We start from the raw sequence: 19,562 nt of genomic DNA, 5'->3' as shown, positions 1-19,562 counted from the left end.
TTGAAGAACTTCTGGGTTGGTGAACACGTGGAGATTTGGGGAGAGTAGAGTACTCAGAGAAGGCATGGAAGCTCCAAGCCCTTCTCCCCCTACCTTGCCCTATGCATCTCTTCCATCTGGCTGTTCCCGAGTTATATCTTTTTATAATAAACTGGTAATCTAATAAGTAAAATGTTTCTCTGAGTTCTGTGAGCCACTCTAGCAAATTAATCAAATGCAAGGAGGAGGTCATGGGAACCACCAATCTATAGCTGGTCTGTCAGAAGCACAGGTGACAAGCTGGACTTGCAATTGGCATGTGAAGTGGGGGGAGAGGCAATCTTCTAGGACTGAGCCCTTAACCTGTGGGACCAGAGGCTAACTCCAAGTAGACAGTGTCAGAATTGAGTTAAATTGTACAACACCCAGCTGGTGTCCAAGAATTACTTGGTGGTGTGTGGGAAAACCTCCCACACATTGGAATTGGGTGCAGAATTCTAAGTATCCTGCACAACGTCACAGCTAGTAAATGGCAGAGCAGGATTTGATCCCAGCTAGGTGGGATCTAGAATCTAGACTCTACCCCTAAAGTCTGCTCTTATCTACTACATTATGCTGCCTTCTGGGTAAAAAAGAAAAGCTCATCTAGCTCAAACCTAGAAAATTTGAAGAACAGATTCTTGGATCACATCTATGGATCCTGGTGCAATAGATCTGGGCTGGGCCTAGAATTATATTTTTTATTAAAAAAAAAAACAAAAACCCCAAGTTACTCTGATGAAAGATGACCAGCCAGTTTTAAGAACCCCTAAGGTTCCTTGCAGATATAAAGTTAGTTGATTGCAAAGTTGTACTCAAACACAGAAGGGTACGACAAGCAATGGGGGATGGCCCTGCCCCCCAGTGCCCATTACTGCAGGGCTCAATCTTGACAACCATCCCAAGAGGCCATCAGAACTCTGGTTCTAACATGCAGTTAACCCAGATCGCCATTCTACAGCTCTCTGGAGGGAGTCAGCAGCTTCTGTACTATTCCACCAAAGAGTTACATACACCCAAGATTCCCTTGGTATCCTTGAATAACTAAAGCTTTAGGCATCAATTCACAAGTGCCCTCACATGCTTACTCCCATCTGACCCCCACACCCTTGTCAAATGCTTTCTGGATCTTATTCTATGGCCATCCTTCTCTATCTAGTCTGATTATAATAACCAACAAATCCTGAGTACCTACTGCAGTGCAGGACAGCCTGTATGTCTGGGGTTAAGTTCTAAAGTCTGCCTTTAGGGCAAAAGTCAAGTGTGATTAAAAATCACTCATGAAAATCCTTTAACTGAGACCTGGGCCCTTGAAAACTCAAAAATCAACAATTAACATCCTGGGTATCTCTTTGCATTACGGCTATAGCTTCCCTTTCCCTGGGGACAGCAGAGACCAAGGGCTACTTTAAGCAGGGAAGGGCAAAGGGTTAAATAAAGTGATTTTTCCTTCTGTCTACCCTGAGCTGGAAGAGTTGATTTTACAAGTTAAATTGAGTGTATGATATGACTCCATTGTATTTGCAAGGCATATGCTAGGTGCTATTGGGCAAAGAAATAAACATAAGACCCCTGCCCTCACATAACCTAAATCCAGTTGGGAGAGATTGGCTCATCCTCTGAAAATGGTAGATAACCGTTAAACACGAAATCATCAGAATGTCAGACACATGATACTAAGTGCTATAGACATTCAAAGGAAGAAGAAACTGCTGTAGTTCAGGCTGGGCTCAAAAGGCTTTCATGGATAAATTTAACTGGTTCTTGAGACATGATTATGTTCTTTCTTAAGACGGGCTGACTCGGGACCAATCAGTGTTCCAAGTAAAACTGACCCTGTCATCTAAGCATATGATAGTATTTTCTAATATGTCTCCACTGACCTTTTTTTTTTTTTTTTGTGAGGAAGATCAGCCCTGAGCTAACATCCATGCTAATCCTCCTCTTTTTGCTGAGGAAAACCGGCTCTGAGCTAACATCTATTGCCAATCTTCCTCCTTTTTTTTTCCCCAAAGCCCCAGTAGATAGTTGTATGTCATAGTTGCACATCCTTCTACTTGCTGTACGTGGAACGCAGCCTCAGCATGGCCGGAGAAGCGGTGCCTCGGTGCACGCCCGGGATCTGAACCCGGGCTGCCAGTAGCGGAGCGCGCGAACTTAACCGCTAAGCCACGGGGCCGGCCCTCCACTGACCTTCTTGAGAATGCCAAATAACTCACTGGCCAACTCTGTCCACAGTAATATATTGAGCCAAGGTCCTAGGGGAACCATGTGCTATAGTTCCAGTACTGTTTGATTACTAAAGCTTAACTTAAATCTTAATAGTATTGTTATGCTAAAATAGAGTATTATACAACTAAGAACACCAAGTAACTACTTACGATAGTGGAGAATCTTATTATATGAGCATTTAACCTGACTTTCCTGACAAATTATTCATATTATATGAATATGTATTCTGACCTTTTTTTCCAACCCTTAAGTCATTACTTAGATGGTCTCCCACCAGCCTGTGTTAAAATTAAACTCGTCTATTTCTGCTTTCTTGCAGAGTCCTAAGATCTCCTCTAAGTCTCCCTGCCCATTTTGGCTCTTTCTCCACTCTCAGGACACAAGGTGACAGAGCACAGTCCTTGGATGATGGCCCCGGGCCACATGGCACTCTGAATGAATGCAAGGAAGCAAGTGCTTAGGTATACATCCTGGACACAGCTCTGATCCCTGGCTGGCTCCAGTCACCCCTCACTGGGCTTTTTCAGAAGGGGAGGGAGTGACAGGCAAAGAAGGAAGGACCTAGAAGCTGATCCAAGGCCAGCTGGAATAAGAGGCAATAGGAAGAGAGTCCAGGCACAGATATTTAAATAGATAGCCCTGATCCATATGGGAAGCAGTTTAATAAATCAACATAACACAGTACATTTCCAAAGCGCAGATGCTGGCCAATTTCTCCAGGTCTGAAGGACATTTCTGACTTTTCCTTTTAGAAATGGCGTGAGCACGAGTCACAAATACCAAGTTCAAATACAGATTCCGTTAAGATTCTGCTCAAGCAGTTGTGAGACTAGACATGTCCTAACTTTCGGCTTCAGTTTTTGGTCTATAAAGGGAACCAGTCGGACTAGATGATCTCTAGTCCAGTAAACATGATTTTAAAGGCAGGAGCATCACAAGTCTGAGAAAAATCAAGAACAAACATCATAGAGTCAGAACAGAAGGGACAGTGGACCTAGAGAGCCTTTGGATGACAGTGGTGATCAGAAGGTTCCCAAAAAGAACATAATGGAGATTGAGAGAAATCCAGAATTGCTCAAGAAATCCAAAGTTCTATAAGAGAATATCACTTATAGATTTCTTCCTTCTAGGTTCTGCCCTGCAGTCATACACAGATCCATGTCTTCCCAGAAGAGCCAAGAGTGATGATTCACAGGATGGACATACCCACAGATGTCATCCCATACTTTCTACCTAGGTGGGGAGTGACTCAACCTTAACTACCTAGGAGAAATGAAAGATTCCAAAGAACTCAGGCTCTGACCTCAGTAACTCAGCCAACTAATAATCTTTTGAGTCTAAAACTTCTTTAATACACAGCTTAAAAACCTGAGCGAAGTTTTACAGCCTCTAGTTCAGTTTTATAGTCCCCAAGTTTTAGGAACACCCAAAATGTTTTAATGCTCTCACATACAATATTGTTCTGTTATAAAATCTTAACAGGAGTTTAAGATGTTATTAAATATCTAAATAGCCTTATAGAAAAACTAACCCACAAAAATCTATGGTGGTTTCTATAATGGTGCGTTCATCTGATATTTCCACATATCTTTGATGTTTTACTTCTCCTGCCTCAATAAAGTCCCTTGTTCAGTAAATTTACTTTCGTTGTAAGTCTAATTAAGAATGATTAAAGTTAAATTGCTTTGAACATGGGTTTCATAAATGTGACTAAGAGTTTAAAATATCAGTTACCCAAACTACAATAACCTTTGGCTTTACTCTTTGGCAGTCAGAATCACAGAAAGTTTAACACCTGCACAGTAGCTGGCACACAGTAGGAATTCAATTACCGCTTCGAAATTTATCAACAGTAACAGCTACCATTTAGTCAGCAAGTACCCAGGCCAGGCAGGAATTAAGCACTTTGCATGTTATCTCTTAATCCTCACAACAACCCTATTAAGCAGTAATATCTCCATTTTACAGATAAAGAAACTAAGGCTCAAAGTAAATTAACAGCTGCTAAATGGTTGAGAAGGAATCCGAGCTCAGGTCTCTCTCACTAGTCCCGCGAAATACTCACACTGAGCTTTTCCACAGATTGCAGTCTAGGAAGCTGGACCAGAAGTTGTGGGGTCTCAGTCTCACTTGCTGTTATTTATACCCACATCCTTTACAGACAAAGGTGACAACTGATGTGTGTGTGCTGGTTCTCCTGGGAGGATCAATGCTGTTCCTGAAACTGGAATACTTTACCAAAAGAAGAGGAGGAGGCAGCATTTGACATAAACCACAGCCCCCTAGAGTGCGGTTACTGCCAACCTCTAAGCTCTAGGGAAAGAGACAGTCCCCTTAAGGTGAGTCTCTCCCCATCCCAGGGTCTGATCAGCCACTGTTCTCTGTCAGCCCCCAAGAAAAGCATTTCTAGAAGGTGCCAGACTCCAATCACAGGCTTATGCTCAGCCTCAGGAGGACTTGCAGCTCTAATAGCAGAGAAGCCCACTAGCAGTAACAAGTTTTAGCAAGCATGCCCGCTTAGTGTCAACACGATTCCTGGCGAAAGTTAGATTTTGCAAATCTCCATCCCAAGGATATTTTCTTGCCCCAGTACTTCCTCTTCACAATGTTCGCTTGAACAAGTATTTCAAGGAAGCCACCAGATTCGGTAGGCGTCTGGTGCAGGAAAGAGAATGCCAAGAAGAATCTATTCCCTCTATCGGCCCACAATCATTTCTGCACTAACTAGCTCAAATTCTCCATATGCATGGATGCACATCTACACACTCAAGTATTCAGAGACACTAAACATCATCCATTAACTGAGTTAACAGAAACCACCTTTCATTTCAGATTTACAGCTTAACAATTATTTCTACTGAGAGAAAGCAGAGTACAGTATAAGCGGCTGGCCAGGCCTGCAGACCACCCGCCAATGGTCTCCCTGCCCCCAACTAATTTCTTTGCTTCACTAGCAGGTGTTATCAAAAAAATCTGACTTTAAGATTTAGGGGCCACAACAGTCACCAATTTCAAAGTTCTTAATTGCTGAAATCAAGAGGTTTCCTCTAGCTCTAAAATCCCATTCACCTCTCATAAACACAAAGTCTTCTCCTTACTGTGGCTGCACTTTGCCTTCTCCGGTCTGTTGGTCCTGGAAGGACATCGGTTCAACTAAAGGCGGGGGGGAGGGAGGACCTTTTGTGAGTTGATTTTTCGGCCGCACAGATCACGAATGCAGCCCTACAGTGATTAAGGCGACTAAGCTCCAAATACCCTCTCCAGCCTAAATAGTCTGATCATGTGGGAACTAAACACTGTCTAAGAAAGCAAAGGAGGGGCTATGAGCACCGGTCTCTACTTTCTTCTGGGAGGAGCCCCGCTATGCTATGGTGGGGGGCTGTCACTTCCAAACCTTGTTTGCAAAGCCCCAGCCCAGATCCGACATTTTACTTTATTCCCTCGGCTGGGCCTGCCCAGTGCGGGAGCCCAGAGGGTCTCGGATGCTGCCGGGCACTTTGGGTCTGGGCGGGGGTGCCGGGCACACCACTCAGGGGGTCTTGCCTTCTCAGCTGATCTAGTCCCGCGAACAGGTGCTTGGTTAGTTCCACCTTTAAAAAAAGGAGGGGAGTGTAAAAGTATCTCCTACAGGAAAGCCTGCTGTGCGGGGAAAGCCCCGCAGAACACGATGAAAAGCGGCTTTCCAACTTCTGCTGGGCGCGCGAGTCTGCGGGCGGACGGGTGGGTTCCGTGAGTTTGGGAAAGGCCTGGATCTTCCTGAACAACGCTCTCAGCAGCCCCACAGCAGCGATACAGCGACCCCACACCCCAGGTCGCCCCCGCCCCAAACACGCAAGTGAAGCTCAGCAAAGCGTGCCACCTGCCGGGTTCCCAGCAAACACGCCCAGAGGGAAGGACCGCCGGAAAGCACTTTGTTTAAAAAAAAGTAAACTCTCCCGAGACGGAGGACAGCCCCGCCTGGCACCGGAGCTGCAGTCCACAGGGGTCGGCCCTCGGGCTCCCCTCCTTCCCGGACTGAATGGGGGCCGGCGCCGCGAGACCCCGCTCCTCCCGGGGGCCGGCAGCGTCCCGGGCGGGGCAGCCGCGCGGGTAGGGCTGGCCGGCGGGAACGCGGCGCGCGCTCGCCCCTCCTCGCGCGCGGGCCGGCGCCCCGGGGGGTTGGGAAGAGTCGGGGAACTCACAGTCGCTTGTCCTCGGGCTGCAGCTGCCAGTGCATGGCCAGCGAGAAGCCGAAGAGGCTCTCGGGGTCCCCCATTTTCCGGATCACGTTCTCCTCGCGGGTGTCCAAGTTGAAGGCGGTGCCGGGCCGGGACAGGAGCCCCGCCGACAGGTAGAGCAGCCACAGCTGCCGCGCGGCCGCCATGGGCGGGCGCACCGGGAGGGGAGCGGAGCTGCGGCGGCCGCCCTGCGCTCCGAGCCGGGTAGAGGCTGCCGCGCTGCTGCTGCTGCTGCTGCCGCGGCCACCTTCGTCTCCTCTCGCCACTGCGCCCGGCCCCACCCCCGGGACGAGTCGCGCTCTCCGCCGGCCGCTCCCCCTCGCGGGCAACTCCCGACCGCTGAATGAGCCCGTTGTTCTCTGGAGACTCGCAGGCGTTTTATCAAGTGACGAGGACGCCGGCCCCGCCCCTCCCCACCCTCTGGCCCCTCCTCGCGCGCCAGCCGCCCGGCCCGCCGCCCGCACCTTCCCGGCCCGCCCGGCTGCGGTGCGGCCCGGCGCTGCCCTCCCCGCCGGCCCCGCCTCTCCCGCCGCCTCTTACCTGGCCCGGAAGCAGCGGCGTGGGAGACCAGGAGGCGATCTCCGGGCCGAGCAGCCCCATCCCGGGGGGCCTCCTGGAAAGAAGCACTTAAATTATGCTTACCATTCGGCGCAGAGCCAGAAAGGGGTTTACTACCTGTTAGTAAAGAAACGTGCTGGGGATGCGCCGGCCCTGATCGCCTTAAGCAGCGTGTTCACGCAGACCAGACCCACGTGCAGACGCAGACTTCATTCATTCATTCTACAAGTGTTTATGGAGCGCCGACCGCGTGCCAAATATTTGAGGAATGGAGCTGCATAGGTTGTGCTCGGCCCTCAAAGACCTAACTGTCAAACATGATTACAGCACAGACTTGGATAGTGCTGTACAATTTACAGCTCACAGCTATTATCTCATTTAATCCTCCTAACAATCCTATGGTGAGTATTGTCTTTGCAGATGAGAAAACTGAAGCCCAGCCTTGCCCCAGAGCACCCAGGGCTCTGTGCCCGGGTGAAAAGGAGAGCTTGTGGGAGAAGTCACGCTGGTGTCAGCTATTTAAAACTTGGTTTCCAGGTGTTCTGAGGCTGAGAAGAAGCCCCTCAACAGTAAAGGATGGGACCCATGAGCTCAGGAGCCCTTCTTTCCTGCCCCCAAATTCCCAGGAGTAGTTGGAAGGAGAACTTCCAGCCAAGAGGCAGCTCTGAGCTGTGTGTGGGTGGCCTAAAGGGCTTCTGCCTCCAGGGCATGGGGTATGACCTCCAGTGAGGTGTTGACCCCTGGGGCAACTTTATCCTGCAGGGGTTCTTCACCAGGGGAGAGAGAATTCAGTGTTACTGTGAATTTGGATGACAAAAAAATTTACATTTTCACTAACCTCTAACTGACATTTAGCATTTCCTTCCATTATGAATGTAGGCAACACACCCCAGTGGCAGTAGGATAAGTATGACTTAGTCTCTAGTAGAACCTGTAGGTTGTTTACATCACGGCACAGTTGCAAATATCTTAAATTCAAGTAGTTATTAGACCCTCAGCTAGATCTTGTTATGTAATATGTCAATTAAAAAGTATATGTATATTGCTATAGCACAATTTTTTTTAACATTGTGGTAACCATATTTAAATATAATTGGTTTCCTTTGCAATCCCATGTATTTTACTTTATGCATTTAAAAACCTTGTTCTGAAAAGGGGTCCATGGTCTTCAGCAGCCTGCCAAAGGGGCCCCATGGCATAAAAAAGGTTAAGAAGTGCTAGCCTGAAGGCTCCTGGAATGCCTTGGGGAGCCTGCCTTGGAATCTGACATTCTGCATTGAAAGTAGAAGCACAGTGCAGTCCCAGGGAAGAGCTGGAGCTGTGTATGCACGTGGGGGTCAGGAGGAGGGGGAGTTGGGGGGTGGAGGTAGTGTGCCCCTTCACCTCAAGAGTTATTTGTAGCAAAGGAGCAGCCCATGACATGTAGAAAAGCCACCTGAACATCGTCAAGTGTCCAGAGGTGGTAACAGCTGCCAGAATGAGTCCCTCAGCATATTACAGATATGTCCCACCTCTTTGCCAATCAGTAACTACAGTCAAATATAGTCAAGAGTGGAATGCAGTGGGTTCAAATTTAGTAAACAATCTTGGAGATCACACTGTTTTAACAAGTGCGTGATGACCTTAATAAGGTTGAGAAACTATTAGAGACTATAATAGGCTAAGAAACAACTGTAATATGATTTTTCATGCAAGTTAGCCTTTCTTCTTCGTGTTAAACACATACTATTCCAGAGAGACAGGTCCAAGCTCTGATAGATAGAGCACAGTGAACCTCACTGCAGGCTGGTCCTCAGCAGGAGCCATTGATGTGGCTGTAAATGTTGCTGAAATACTTCTGAACTGGTTGGTAAAATATCTGCCCCGAACTCCCAGCTCCGCCCCGTTCAACTGGGCGCCCTGTTCACTTCAGTTCAACTGCCTCCGCCCTGGCCACTTTCCTAGGACCCGCCAACTTCCCCATTGTCCGGCAACTAAAGGTTTAAGCCCTTAAACCCTGGCACCGCAAGGGCTTCTTCTGATTGGGTGTGCCCATGTCATACCAGATGTTAGCTATACTAAATATCACCCCTTGCTTTAAGAGTAATTCTGTGCACCGTTCGTTTCTTGCTTCCAAGATATGTTTAGTAGATGGTGTTTGAATAGCCAGAATGATCTATTTGATCACAGATACTGATTGTGCTCAAATTGAAATTTTAGATAATGTTAAATTTAAATATAACAACTAAATGTATAGTGCTACTAAATCGAATGATGCTTGCATGGGAGAAGGAAAGGATTAAGAAAAACAGGGTGAGAGATTTGTTCTGGAGTGTGCCGGGTGCCCATCACAGATGAAAAACTTATCAACCACACTCCTACCTCCCATCTCTCTCCTGCCTAGGATGCCAAATATACTTGAAGTTGAGTCAAACTCAAAGACTCTTTTAACAATAATCTCTTTGAAGATTGTCAGCTCTTCCTGACTAACAGTAACAATCAAGTTTTGTGAATCATTGTCATTTCCGTGGTAAGTAAAGTTAGGCTGACATAAGAGAGAAGCGTCTTATAAAAGGGAGATTTGGAGATCCTTCAGGATCTGCAGAGGAAAATGTCCATCTCTGGGGCCAAAGGAATGAAAGAAGCAAGAAACCTGAAAACTACGAAATAAAGACCTGGGGAGGGAGGTACATAATTTTAATGGAAAAAAAATCTAGGACAAGAAGACTTGTCTGGAACCAAAGGGAGAGAGAGCTTGGTGATAAAGGTGCTCACCATATAGGGCATGGGGCGGGGATGTATGCGCACGCACTCACACACATGGGTATAAAAAAACCAAGATGTGCACATGTAAGAAGGGCTCTACAAATCCAGTTATGACAAAATCATGTCATGATCCAAAAATGGCTGATTAGAAAAAAAACGAAAAGGAATACAGTCGTGTGTCGCTTAACAACAGGGATGCATTCTGAGAAATGTGTCGTTAGGCAATTTCGTTGTTGTGTGAACCTCATAGAGTACACTTACACAGACCTAGATGGTACAGCCTACTACACACCTAGGCGATATGGTACTAATCTTATGGGACCACTGCTGAATATGCAGTTCATTGTTGACCGAAACATCGTTATGTGGAGCATGACTGTACCTAAGAACACAATTACATTATCACAGAAGAAACTTTTACAAACTAAAAAAATTTAAATAAAAAGGCAGAGCAATGAATAGAGGTGTTTGCTCAGATGGAGCTTTTGAATTCTTATGTTTTACCAATACACTTTTAAAAAGAAAATTATTTGTTCTATACCCCACCTTTGGTAGGGGAGCTTCAAATAATTTTAAACTATTGGCCACCTGTGGAGAAGTCTGAGGAAGTCACGTCATGCCTGACGTATTTCCACTTCCTGGGACCTACTTGAATGATTTTGTTGTCAGGGTCACTTATACTGACTTCATGGTCACCAGCAGCAGAGAATATCTTATTTGCTGCTTTTAGGCAACACAGAAAGTAGCTGTTGAAAACATCTCTTTATTGTTGTGTGGTTGCATTATACTGGCAGCTTCACATATTCCCGGGAGCCCTTTAATGGAAGGCCCTGTAGCAGAGAGATTAGCCGAAGTCCGTTGCTTCAAATCCTGCCTCTGCTCCACGCTGGCCAGGTGACCTTAAACAAGTCAGTCTCGCTACACCTCAGTTTCCCCAGCTGTGAAATGGGGATAACGGTAGCATCTCCCCCCACGGAGCTGCCTCGCCTTATGGACTAATAGTTAATGTGATCTGAAGCACTTAGGATGTTGTGTTAACACCGGAACTTCCACCTGTGTACAGGCTTTCAAAATTTGGCTTTGACGAGCTATGCAGTGACCCACGATATACATATAGTTTGGTGAACTAGATATATAGAGTAAACTGTTTTAAATCGGGATTCTATTCAATGGCAGATTTTTTGTTTCAGAAGAAAAAAATAGAGTTTTCCCATATTGCTTTTTTGTCTCTTTTTGTGTATTCAGGGGTTTTCCTTCCACAGGGAACCTTAACGCTTTTTGTTTTCACATTTTATTTGTTCTAAGTCACAGCACATTTTATAGGAGCAAACCCACCTTTGGTTGGGATCAGGAGAATCCAAATTGCCAGTTATACCTTATTTCAACACCCAGATCTATTTTATTTTTCCAGTTTTATTGAGATATAATGGACATATAACATTGTGTAAGTTTAAGGTATACAATATAATGATTTGATATATGTATATATATTGTGAACTGATCACCACAATAAGTTTAGTTAACATCCATCACTTCACATAGTTACAAATTTTTTTTCTTGTGATGAGAACTTTTAAGATTTACTCTCTTAGCAACTTTCAAATATACAGTACAATATTAACTATAGTCACCATGCTGTATGTTACAGCCCCAGGACTTATTTATCTTATTAATTGGAAGTTTGTACCTTTTGACCCCCTTCACTCATCCCCCTCACCCTGCCCACCCCCCACCCCACCCTGCCTCTGATAACCACTAATCTGTTCTCTGTTCTCTGAATTCGGGGTTTTTTTAGATTTCGCATATAAGTGAGATCATACAGTATTTGTCTTTCTCTGTCCAACTTATTTCACTTAGCACAATCTCCTCAAGGTTCATCCATGTGGTTGCAAACAGCAGGATTTCCTTCTTTTTTATGGCTGAATAATATTCCATTATATATTTGTGTGTGTATATATATATGTATGTGTCTATATATGTATATACACACACACACACATATATATACACATATACCACATTTTCTTTATTCATCTGTCAATGAACACTAGGTTGTTCACCCAGATCTATTTTAAAGTAAATTTCATTTGAATGATTCTAATTCACTTATAATAAGCTCATTAAAATGCTGTAGAATAGGGGCCGGCCCGGTGGCGCAAGCGGTTAAGTGCGCGCGCTCCGCTGCGTTGGCCCGGGGTTCGCTGGCCCGGATCCCGGGCGCGCACCGACGCACTGCTTGGTAAGCCATGCTGTGGCGGCGTCCCATATAAAGTGGAGGAAGATGGGCACAGATGTTAGCCCAGGGCCGTCTTCCTCGGCAAAAAAAAAAAAAAAAGAGGAGGATTGGCGGATGTTAGCTCAGGGCTGATCTCCTCACAAAAAAAAAAAAAAAAAAATGCTGTAGAATATTTCCCATTGCCATTTTAGGTGGGATTCTTTTTTTCAAGTTTGTTTTAAGGGAATTTTTCTAAGCCAGGAAGCCACATTTTGCCAGCCAGCCAGAAATAAACTCAAACCTTAAATGATTCAAGTTAAATTTAAAACTGAGCTCCCAAGGCTGAGGTGAAAACCCCACTTGGAAAATTTGTTTTTTCATCGCCACCATCATCAGAAATAAACATGAAGCTATGTGTATCTCAAGTCATACACAATGCAGTCTTGAAAGGCCAAACTTGGAGGAGACATTTTTAAAATTAATTTCTTTAAAGAAAAACTTTCTATAAAAATATCTTCAATAAAAAAAAAGACAAGCTGATTCTGATTCTGAGTTAAGACTTAAACCAGGGATCTCTGGAGTATGTCAGGTCAGGTCCAGGCAAACACCCAAGGAAGGCAGCTTAGTCTCACCCACTTCCCAGCTGAGGGCCTGGAGCAAGTTCCTCTGCTTCTCTAGGACCCAGTTTTCTAATCTGTAAAATGGCCGGAATTCTTACCTCATCAGGTGGTCATAAGGATTAAATGAGATTATATATATGAGGTATGTGTAGTACAATGTCTGCTATTAGATATGTGCCGAATAAAATGGTAGCTGTGAAAATGAAGGAGAAGAAAATATACGAGAAAATAAGAGAGGGCTTCAGGTAGTGGGCATTAAGTATGGGGAGAGAATATGAGAATGAGGTCACCCACATTCACTTCATGTAAAAGGTCAGGATAAACCATTCCTTCCAGTTATAGCTTGGCAAATAATCCCTGTCATAATACAGTTTCTCAGTGCCTAAATTTTGGCTGGAAGCAGGTTGGTGCTTCACGCTGGGTGTGGACCACTTCCAACTCTTACCAGCATTTGGAGAAGCAAAAAGGGGTCCTAAACTCGGCATCTTAAGTTTGAAAGAGAAAAACAGTTCAGAGGACTAGCCAGCTAGCAGGCCTGGTGGGAGAAAGAGACGAAAGCTGAAGGACATTTCCAGTGTCCTTATCTTCCTCTTTTCACAGTCTGTTCAGCCAGGGGAGAGTTAGTGCTAAGGATTATCCAAAATCACGGCCAACTTAAAAATCATTGTTATTGTGTTTGAAGCTTTATCTTATTGAATACATCTTGCTGCTAATATTATAGCAGCTTATACTACTTAAAATAAATCAGCAGGGTAGTTAGGAGAACATGCTACTTGATAGGGAAGTCAGACCTGAACTTCAAAATTTCTTCAAAATCTTTGAATCTGGAAAGCAAGCTATTTGCACGTGAATAATTAAGTACTCAGTATATTTAACAAGTTGCTTCTACTGGCGTATTAACAAGATATTTGAAGCCAGTGTAATAAATTCTGCCCTGTGAACAAACCACTATCTAGAACAAATAACAAAGAGAGGAGAAAAAGAAATTTGGACCACCTAATAGCTGAGAATGTGCCAGTAACAGTGGCTTTGCTGTCCGAGACCACATGATCAAAAGTGAGCAGCCAAATGGTTCTGCATTATACAATGTATTTCTGGACATTGCCTGGCGAAAAAGAAGAAAAATGGCCTCACTGATCCTTATACCATATTTCATTTTCAAAAATCTTTAGAAAGTCAGTGCATCTCCACAAGGCAAAAGACATTGTCCCAATTTTATTTCTGGAGACATCGAAGCAGGGACTTTTCATAAGCAGGTCAGAGTCTCTGACCAAATTAAGACTGAGGATATCCTGACTTCTGATTTCATAACCGAGACCACACCTTCATACCCTTCTTCAGTCTTGGCCGACGAAGAGTCCACTGAGACCAAATTTCCTGCCTCCCGAACAAGGAATTGTAGCAGTTCGTGAAGTGTGATCTTGATCAAAGGTGTTCTCTGCCAGGTAAAAACCACAGTAACATTTTATCAGTTTGGTCTAGGTGTTCATACTTAAACACATGCTGCTCATTCTTCCTGCTTACAGAAGGTTAGAAAGCATAGAAAGGCTAATCAGGGGGATTCGTGCCCTTCCTCATCCAATGAACCAGGGTGAATTTTTTCAGCCTTGGATCCTACTAGGAAATAGAGTCTCCACCCCATCGCTCCTGAAGAAGTTTACTTTCCCCAACCCCCGGTTGCTGTCGGTTACAGAAACGGTTGGGTAAATGCCACATCGGTTGAAAAGGAGGTAAGAGAGTATGGGAGACAGTCAGCTCTTTGATTTTGAAGGGCTATTAGAATTTCCTAATTTACACTGTGTAAATAACCAAAATACATCTATTTCTCTGAGACTTTCTTTATGTGCTGACTACAGTCATCTAGTGATGTCTTTAGTGGTTATAAACAGTTTTAATCTGTATTTTTTAAATAATTCAAAAGCAGGAAAAATAGTTTGAATGTTATGTGTATTTTTAAAATATATTCCAAAGTTGAAACATTTTCAAATGTTAATTAAAAGGATATGTATATTCCAGCCATCAGCCATTTAGGATAAATATTCAAAGAGGAGAGTAGCATTAAGCAGACACTCTGTCCATCTGCCCAGGCACTCCCTTCCCAGACTCCATGAACACTCTGCATACACCTCTCTCCTACTTCATATTGAGTGATACTGCGATTTATCTGCTTACATAACTATCTGCTACTAAACTGTTGGTTCCTTCAAAGTGGGGGCCATGCTTTATTCGTCTTTGTATCCCTGGTACCAATAACTAGGCCTAGAACATGGAAGGTACTGAAAAATGACTGACTATGGTACCTAACGGTTTTCACTAATCATCACTTTTGTGCCAGTAGACATCTTTGAAGTTGGAGGGTTTTTTTAGAAAATGTGTCATCCTTGTATTATATGCTTAAAATGGAGCGTACCCAACAGTGAACTTTATTTAAAGGGCACATCCTCCCCACCCAGATTCCTCTAAAGATCAGTAATTCTCATGGAAATGGAAAACCCCTGCATCAAGTCAACCAGTTAACAACGCACCACTTTGGACGCAAGGTCTCCGATGCTATAATCCTGCCAACAATTCAAAGACAGCGAGGAAATAGTGAAAGTGGACTGCATGATCTGGAGTGGAAATTCTTAGCAAAGGATTTTGGGGAGGTTGGAGGGAGAGTGGAGAGGAAGAGGGTGCATTGGAGATGGGGGCATGATGGCTGCAAATCAGAAGTCCTTTGAACAAAGAAAGCAGCAGGGTCCTTGTAGGGCAAGCTTCTCTAAACTAGAAAATATATTTGTTTCACTCTTTGGTCTACTGTCCTGAAGTGCTCACAATGCTTTCACCTTCAATGTATCTCATCCTTTAGTCACCAAAGAGAAGACATGGTGACATGAAGTAGGCAAGGTTCGGGTGATAGACTTCCCTAACCTCCTGGCCTCCACACCCAATCCACCCAGCAGTATATAACTGGGTCAGTCTCCACACCCTGCCCTCGCCCCATTCCAACTGCGCATGCCAACATGGGAGGAAGCTCAGTGCCAGCTAGGCCTTCTCAGGAAAAGATTTCTGGGAGAAAGCATGCATGAGTATCACAGCAGACACGGCTGGGGCTTATGAGCTTGCATCAAGACTACAGATGGGACTTTTTACTGCAATGAAAATTAAAAGGCTAAAGGAAATAGGCTTCTGTTTGCACCTGCAAGGATGATATGATGTGGTTCAAAGCCACAGTAATAGTTTTCATAGAATTCTGGAGACATGGGCAGTGTGTGAACAAGTATGGTTATAGCAATAAGATAACAGAGTATGAGGTAAACAATAGGAAAAGGCATCCAGTGTGTGAGCCCCAGAGTTTAATACCTACAGACTATGTTGTTTTATATAAACATCAATTTTCTCTGTGATTTATTCAAGGTTGATAGTAAAATTGTCAGCCAAGAGTTATCTATTTGAAATCTGTGCAATTACACTCAATCATATATTCCATTTAATGGATCTCTCAATTGTTACTAAATATTATTAGGCACTCAGTGCATACTCATGTATGCATAAGGGTTTCTTGAGAGTTTTCTTCTTCTATTTTTTTTCCATTATTGGCTAAGGGATTTGAAAATGACTTAACTTGTAATACTGAATTCTATCTCTAAGATCATGAGAAAGCGTTTGAGGCAGATTCAAGATAGCCGCAGATTTTTGACATTCCTCTCATTGAGAAGTGGTGTCTACTTCTCTTACCCTTGAATCTGAACTGGCCTTAGTGACTTTCTTGACCAATAAAAATTAGCAGATGTGACATTCTGGGACTTTCCAAGCTAAAGCATAAGGAGCCTTACAGCTCATTCCTGGGAGTCTTGGAACACTCATTCTTGGACCCTGAGCCACCATGTAAGGAGTCCAGCTTCCATGGTGGAGCAATCATGAGATCACACGGAGAGGGAGATGTCCAGCTGAGCCCAGCCTTCCAGCTGTCCGTGCCAAAGTGCCAGCTATGGGAGTGAAGCTGTCCTGGACCCTACAAACTACCCAGCCACCAGCTGAATACCACCAAGTAATCCCTGCTGACACTATGTGGAGCAAAAGAATCACCCCACCTGAATTCCAGACCCACAGAATTGTGAGATATTAACAAAGTGGTTGTTGTTTTCAAGCCACTAAATTTTAGGGTAGTTTGTGATAAAGCAATAAATAACCAAAACAGGTGTGGTATAAATTTCCCACGTGGGACTCCTCTGATGGCGGGCTTCTTTCTATTCAGCTAGCCCCTCCTCTGCTGTCTTTCTCAGTGGGAGCAAGTCCACAGTGCTAGGCCATGGTTGGCCAAGATATTGAGTCATGGTCTTGGAGAAATGAGATCAGTTATACTTGCTTAAAGGTGACCAGAAAGAGTTTTAGGGGTGATGATTTCATGGCTCCATGACTAATTCCCAACCACTCAATAATCGGTCCAAAGCATGTGCAAACAGGGTAGGCTTTATACAGTGTCTCCCAGCTTCTAGCATGGGGATAGGGGGAGAACAAAAAAGCAGCTCTGTGTGGCATTGTGTGGTTGGTGACAGCTTCCCCTGTTCCACATGGTGCTCCCCGACCCACTTCATCTTTAAGAGTCTATAAAAGACCCAGATCCCATTAGCATTACACATATCCATTATCATAACAAATTTTAAAATGGCACTGCAGAGTTTCTGGTAAGCAGGAGGGCAAATCCCAAAGTGTCATTCCGACAGTGAGCCTATGAATCCCAGCATAAGAGAGACTTTCTAAAAACGTAAAAGATCCCCCACCAAAGTCTCTCAGCCTCCCTCTTCATTAAAGGCTTGGTTTTTGTTTTGTTTCTCTCCCGCTCTAGTTTCATTTTGTGGAAAGGTTCATTGCCTTATGCACCGTGAGCAGACAAGCTTATCGAATGAACTGTACATCTAATCAGCTGGCACAGGGGTTTCACTGGAGCCATGTAAACAATAGCTGGAGCTGTGTTCGGCTTCAGTGACTCCAACTGATTCCCAGTTTGGTTCATTTGTGCAGAACAGTTGGAGGTACAAAGCCAAGCCCATTAATTTCCAGAGAGCAGTTCTAACAGAGGAATGAGCTGTTGATCCCCAGGAGGTTTTCAATCCAAGCTCTAACTATAGGATTTTTATTTATGACATAAGGGGTGTCTTTGAGTTACTCAATTTCTTTCCATTTCCTCAATATTCTATATTTCTAAGGAGATCCTGGAAATTCTTGTTGAAATTGGAATCCTGAGGAGAAATGAGCAGAGCACATCTCCAAGTTCCTAGGGCTCCGCAGAACAATGATCAATGTGTGGGCCAGAATCCTCACCCACGAATGTTTTTTTTAATGTGGTTGTTCTCCAGGTTACCTCTGAAAATGGACTTCGTTAATTTCAGCAACTAATTCAGTTCTATTTCTCATTTGTATACTTTTACAGCAGCACATTCATTTTTTTAATGTGATTGACACTCTGAAGATATAAAGTTTAAGTAGTTACGGTGCCAAAGTCACACCAGTTTTCAACGTTCTAAATCATATATGCTTAGTTTCCAGATGGAAAAATGAATATTCACCACAGCTCCATTAGGAATGCCAATTTCCCGTCACTCCCCAGCATTGGGCAACGCAGTTAGGATACTGTATAAATTTAAGACATTCTCTGGTCCTCCGAGCCTTGTATTTACATACTAGCTGGAACTGCAAGTGGGAATAAATGGGGATGATGACATTTGCCTTATCTCAATTTTTCTGTGAGAGGGAGAAAAGCATTTATGCTTGAAAGAAGCAGACGTGAAAACACTTCTCACTAATCAAAATGTTTACCGCTAGGTTAGGAGAGGCTGCCTGTTTAGAGGCAGTGAACCTGATACAGATGCTTAGCAAGACGAACCTATTTAATATGACAGAACCTTGGAGCAGGACTCTTACAGCTTAGTTCAAGATGACCACTAGCAATACCACATTTCTTTGCTTGTCAGGCTTTTCACAGTTCATGAACTTGGATTCAAGATTGCCTCTTGTGTCTGTTTCAGTATAGACTCTCACACTAATATACTCACAACTTGAAGTCACTATACTCAGCAATAATACAGGGGAAAAAATGCAAAGAACCATGTCACTACAAGACTCAAAGAATTACATTTGTAAAATATTTCATATTAAATTAAGGACACTTTAATTGGAATAAATTAAATTAAATATCTGATATTCTGGAAGACAACAAAAATTATGTAATTTCTCTCAATTTGATCCCAGGCAGTTGAATATATTCATAATAGGAAACTTATGAAATAATGTATATGAAGATGACAGAATATTACCAATGTGAATCTGTAAAGAGCCTGGCATAACAAACCAGTCTAATTTCTTTCTATAATAAAATTATGGCCACTTAGACTGGTAGAAAGTGACAGGAAATCCACCTGCATTTTCTTGGTTAAGACCACTGTGGTTGTAAAATTCACAGAATCCCACCTGAAACTAGCTTAAGCTATACAATTGGTATTCAACAAAGGTTATGGAACTAATTGTGACAATAATAACTAACATGTACAGGATGTTTATCCTTAGTAGGTGCTGTTCCCAGCAAACATTTTATATTGATTCATTCATTTAATCTTCATAATAACCTGTATCATAAATATTCTCAGTGGTCCCTTTTTATACACGAGGAAAGTGAAGAGCGACAAGGTACACAGATCAGACGTGTCCTTGATCCCAGGCAGACTGGCTCCAGAGCCTGCATGCATGACCCCCACACCCAATTGATTCTCAGAATACATGACTCTTTAATCAATCAAGAAAAAGTATTATCTTTTGACTTTATTTTCGTATGAGTTAGAGTCATGGCTTAGAGATTGAACCCAAAAGGTAGTAGCATTCAGTGGAACCGTGTCCACCTGTGATGTTCTGAAGAAAGTCCCATGGGGTTCATTCTCAGAGTCTATCTCATTCAATATCAGTATTTATTAGATAGATAAA

General features: G+C 43.8%; 1 protein-coding gene across 2 annotated transcripts in view; it reads right to left on the bottom strand.

The window, feature by feature from the left end:
• The window catches only part of ITGA6 (integrin subunit alpha 6), a 78,313-nt gene extending 71,499 nt beyond the window's left edge, over positions 1-6,814 (bottom strand). Inside the window, exon 1 of one of the 2 annotated variants that reach the window (XM_014785846.2) lies at positions 6,432-6,814. In XM_014785846.2, coding sequence (XP_014641332.1) covers positions 6,432-6,613 — 182 coding nt within the window. In that variant the 5' untranslated portion in view covers positions 6,614-6,814. The remainder of the gene's footprint in view (positions 1-6,431) is intronic. The other variant, XM_004428185.3, reaches the window with a different exon arrangement.
• Between the last annotated feature and the right edge of the window lie 12,748 nt (positions 6,815-19,562).

This window comes from Ceratotherium simum, chromosome 9, assembly GCF_057802395.1.
Source record: "Ceratotherium simum simum isolate JZ-2026a chromosome 9, ASM5780239v1, whole genome shotgun sequence".
Lineage (NCBI taxonomy): Eukaryota > Metazoa > Chordata > Mammalia > Perissodactyla > Rhinocerotidae > Ceratotherium > Ceratotherium simum.
This window is presented reverse-complemented; position numbering and strand designations above follow the sequence as displayed.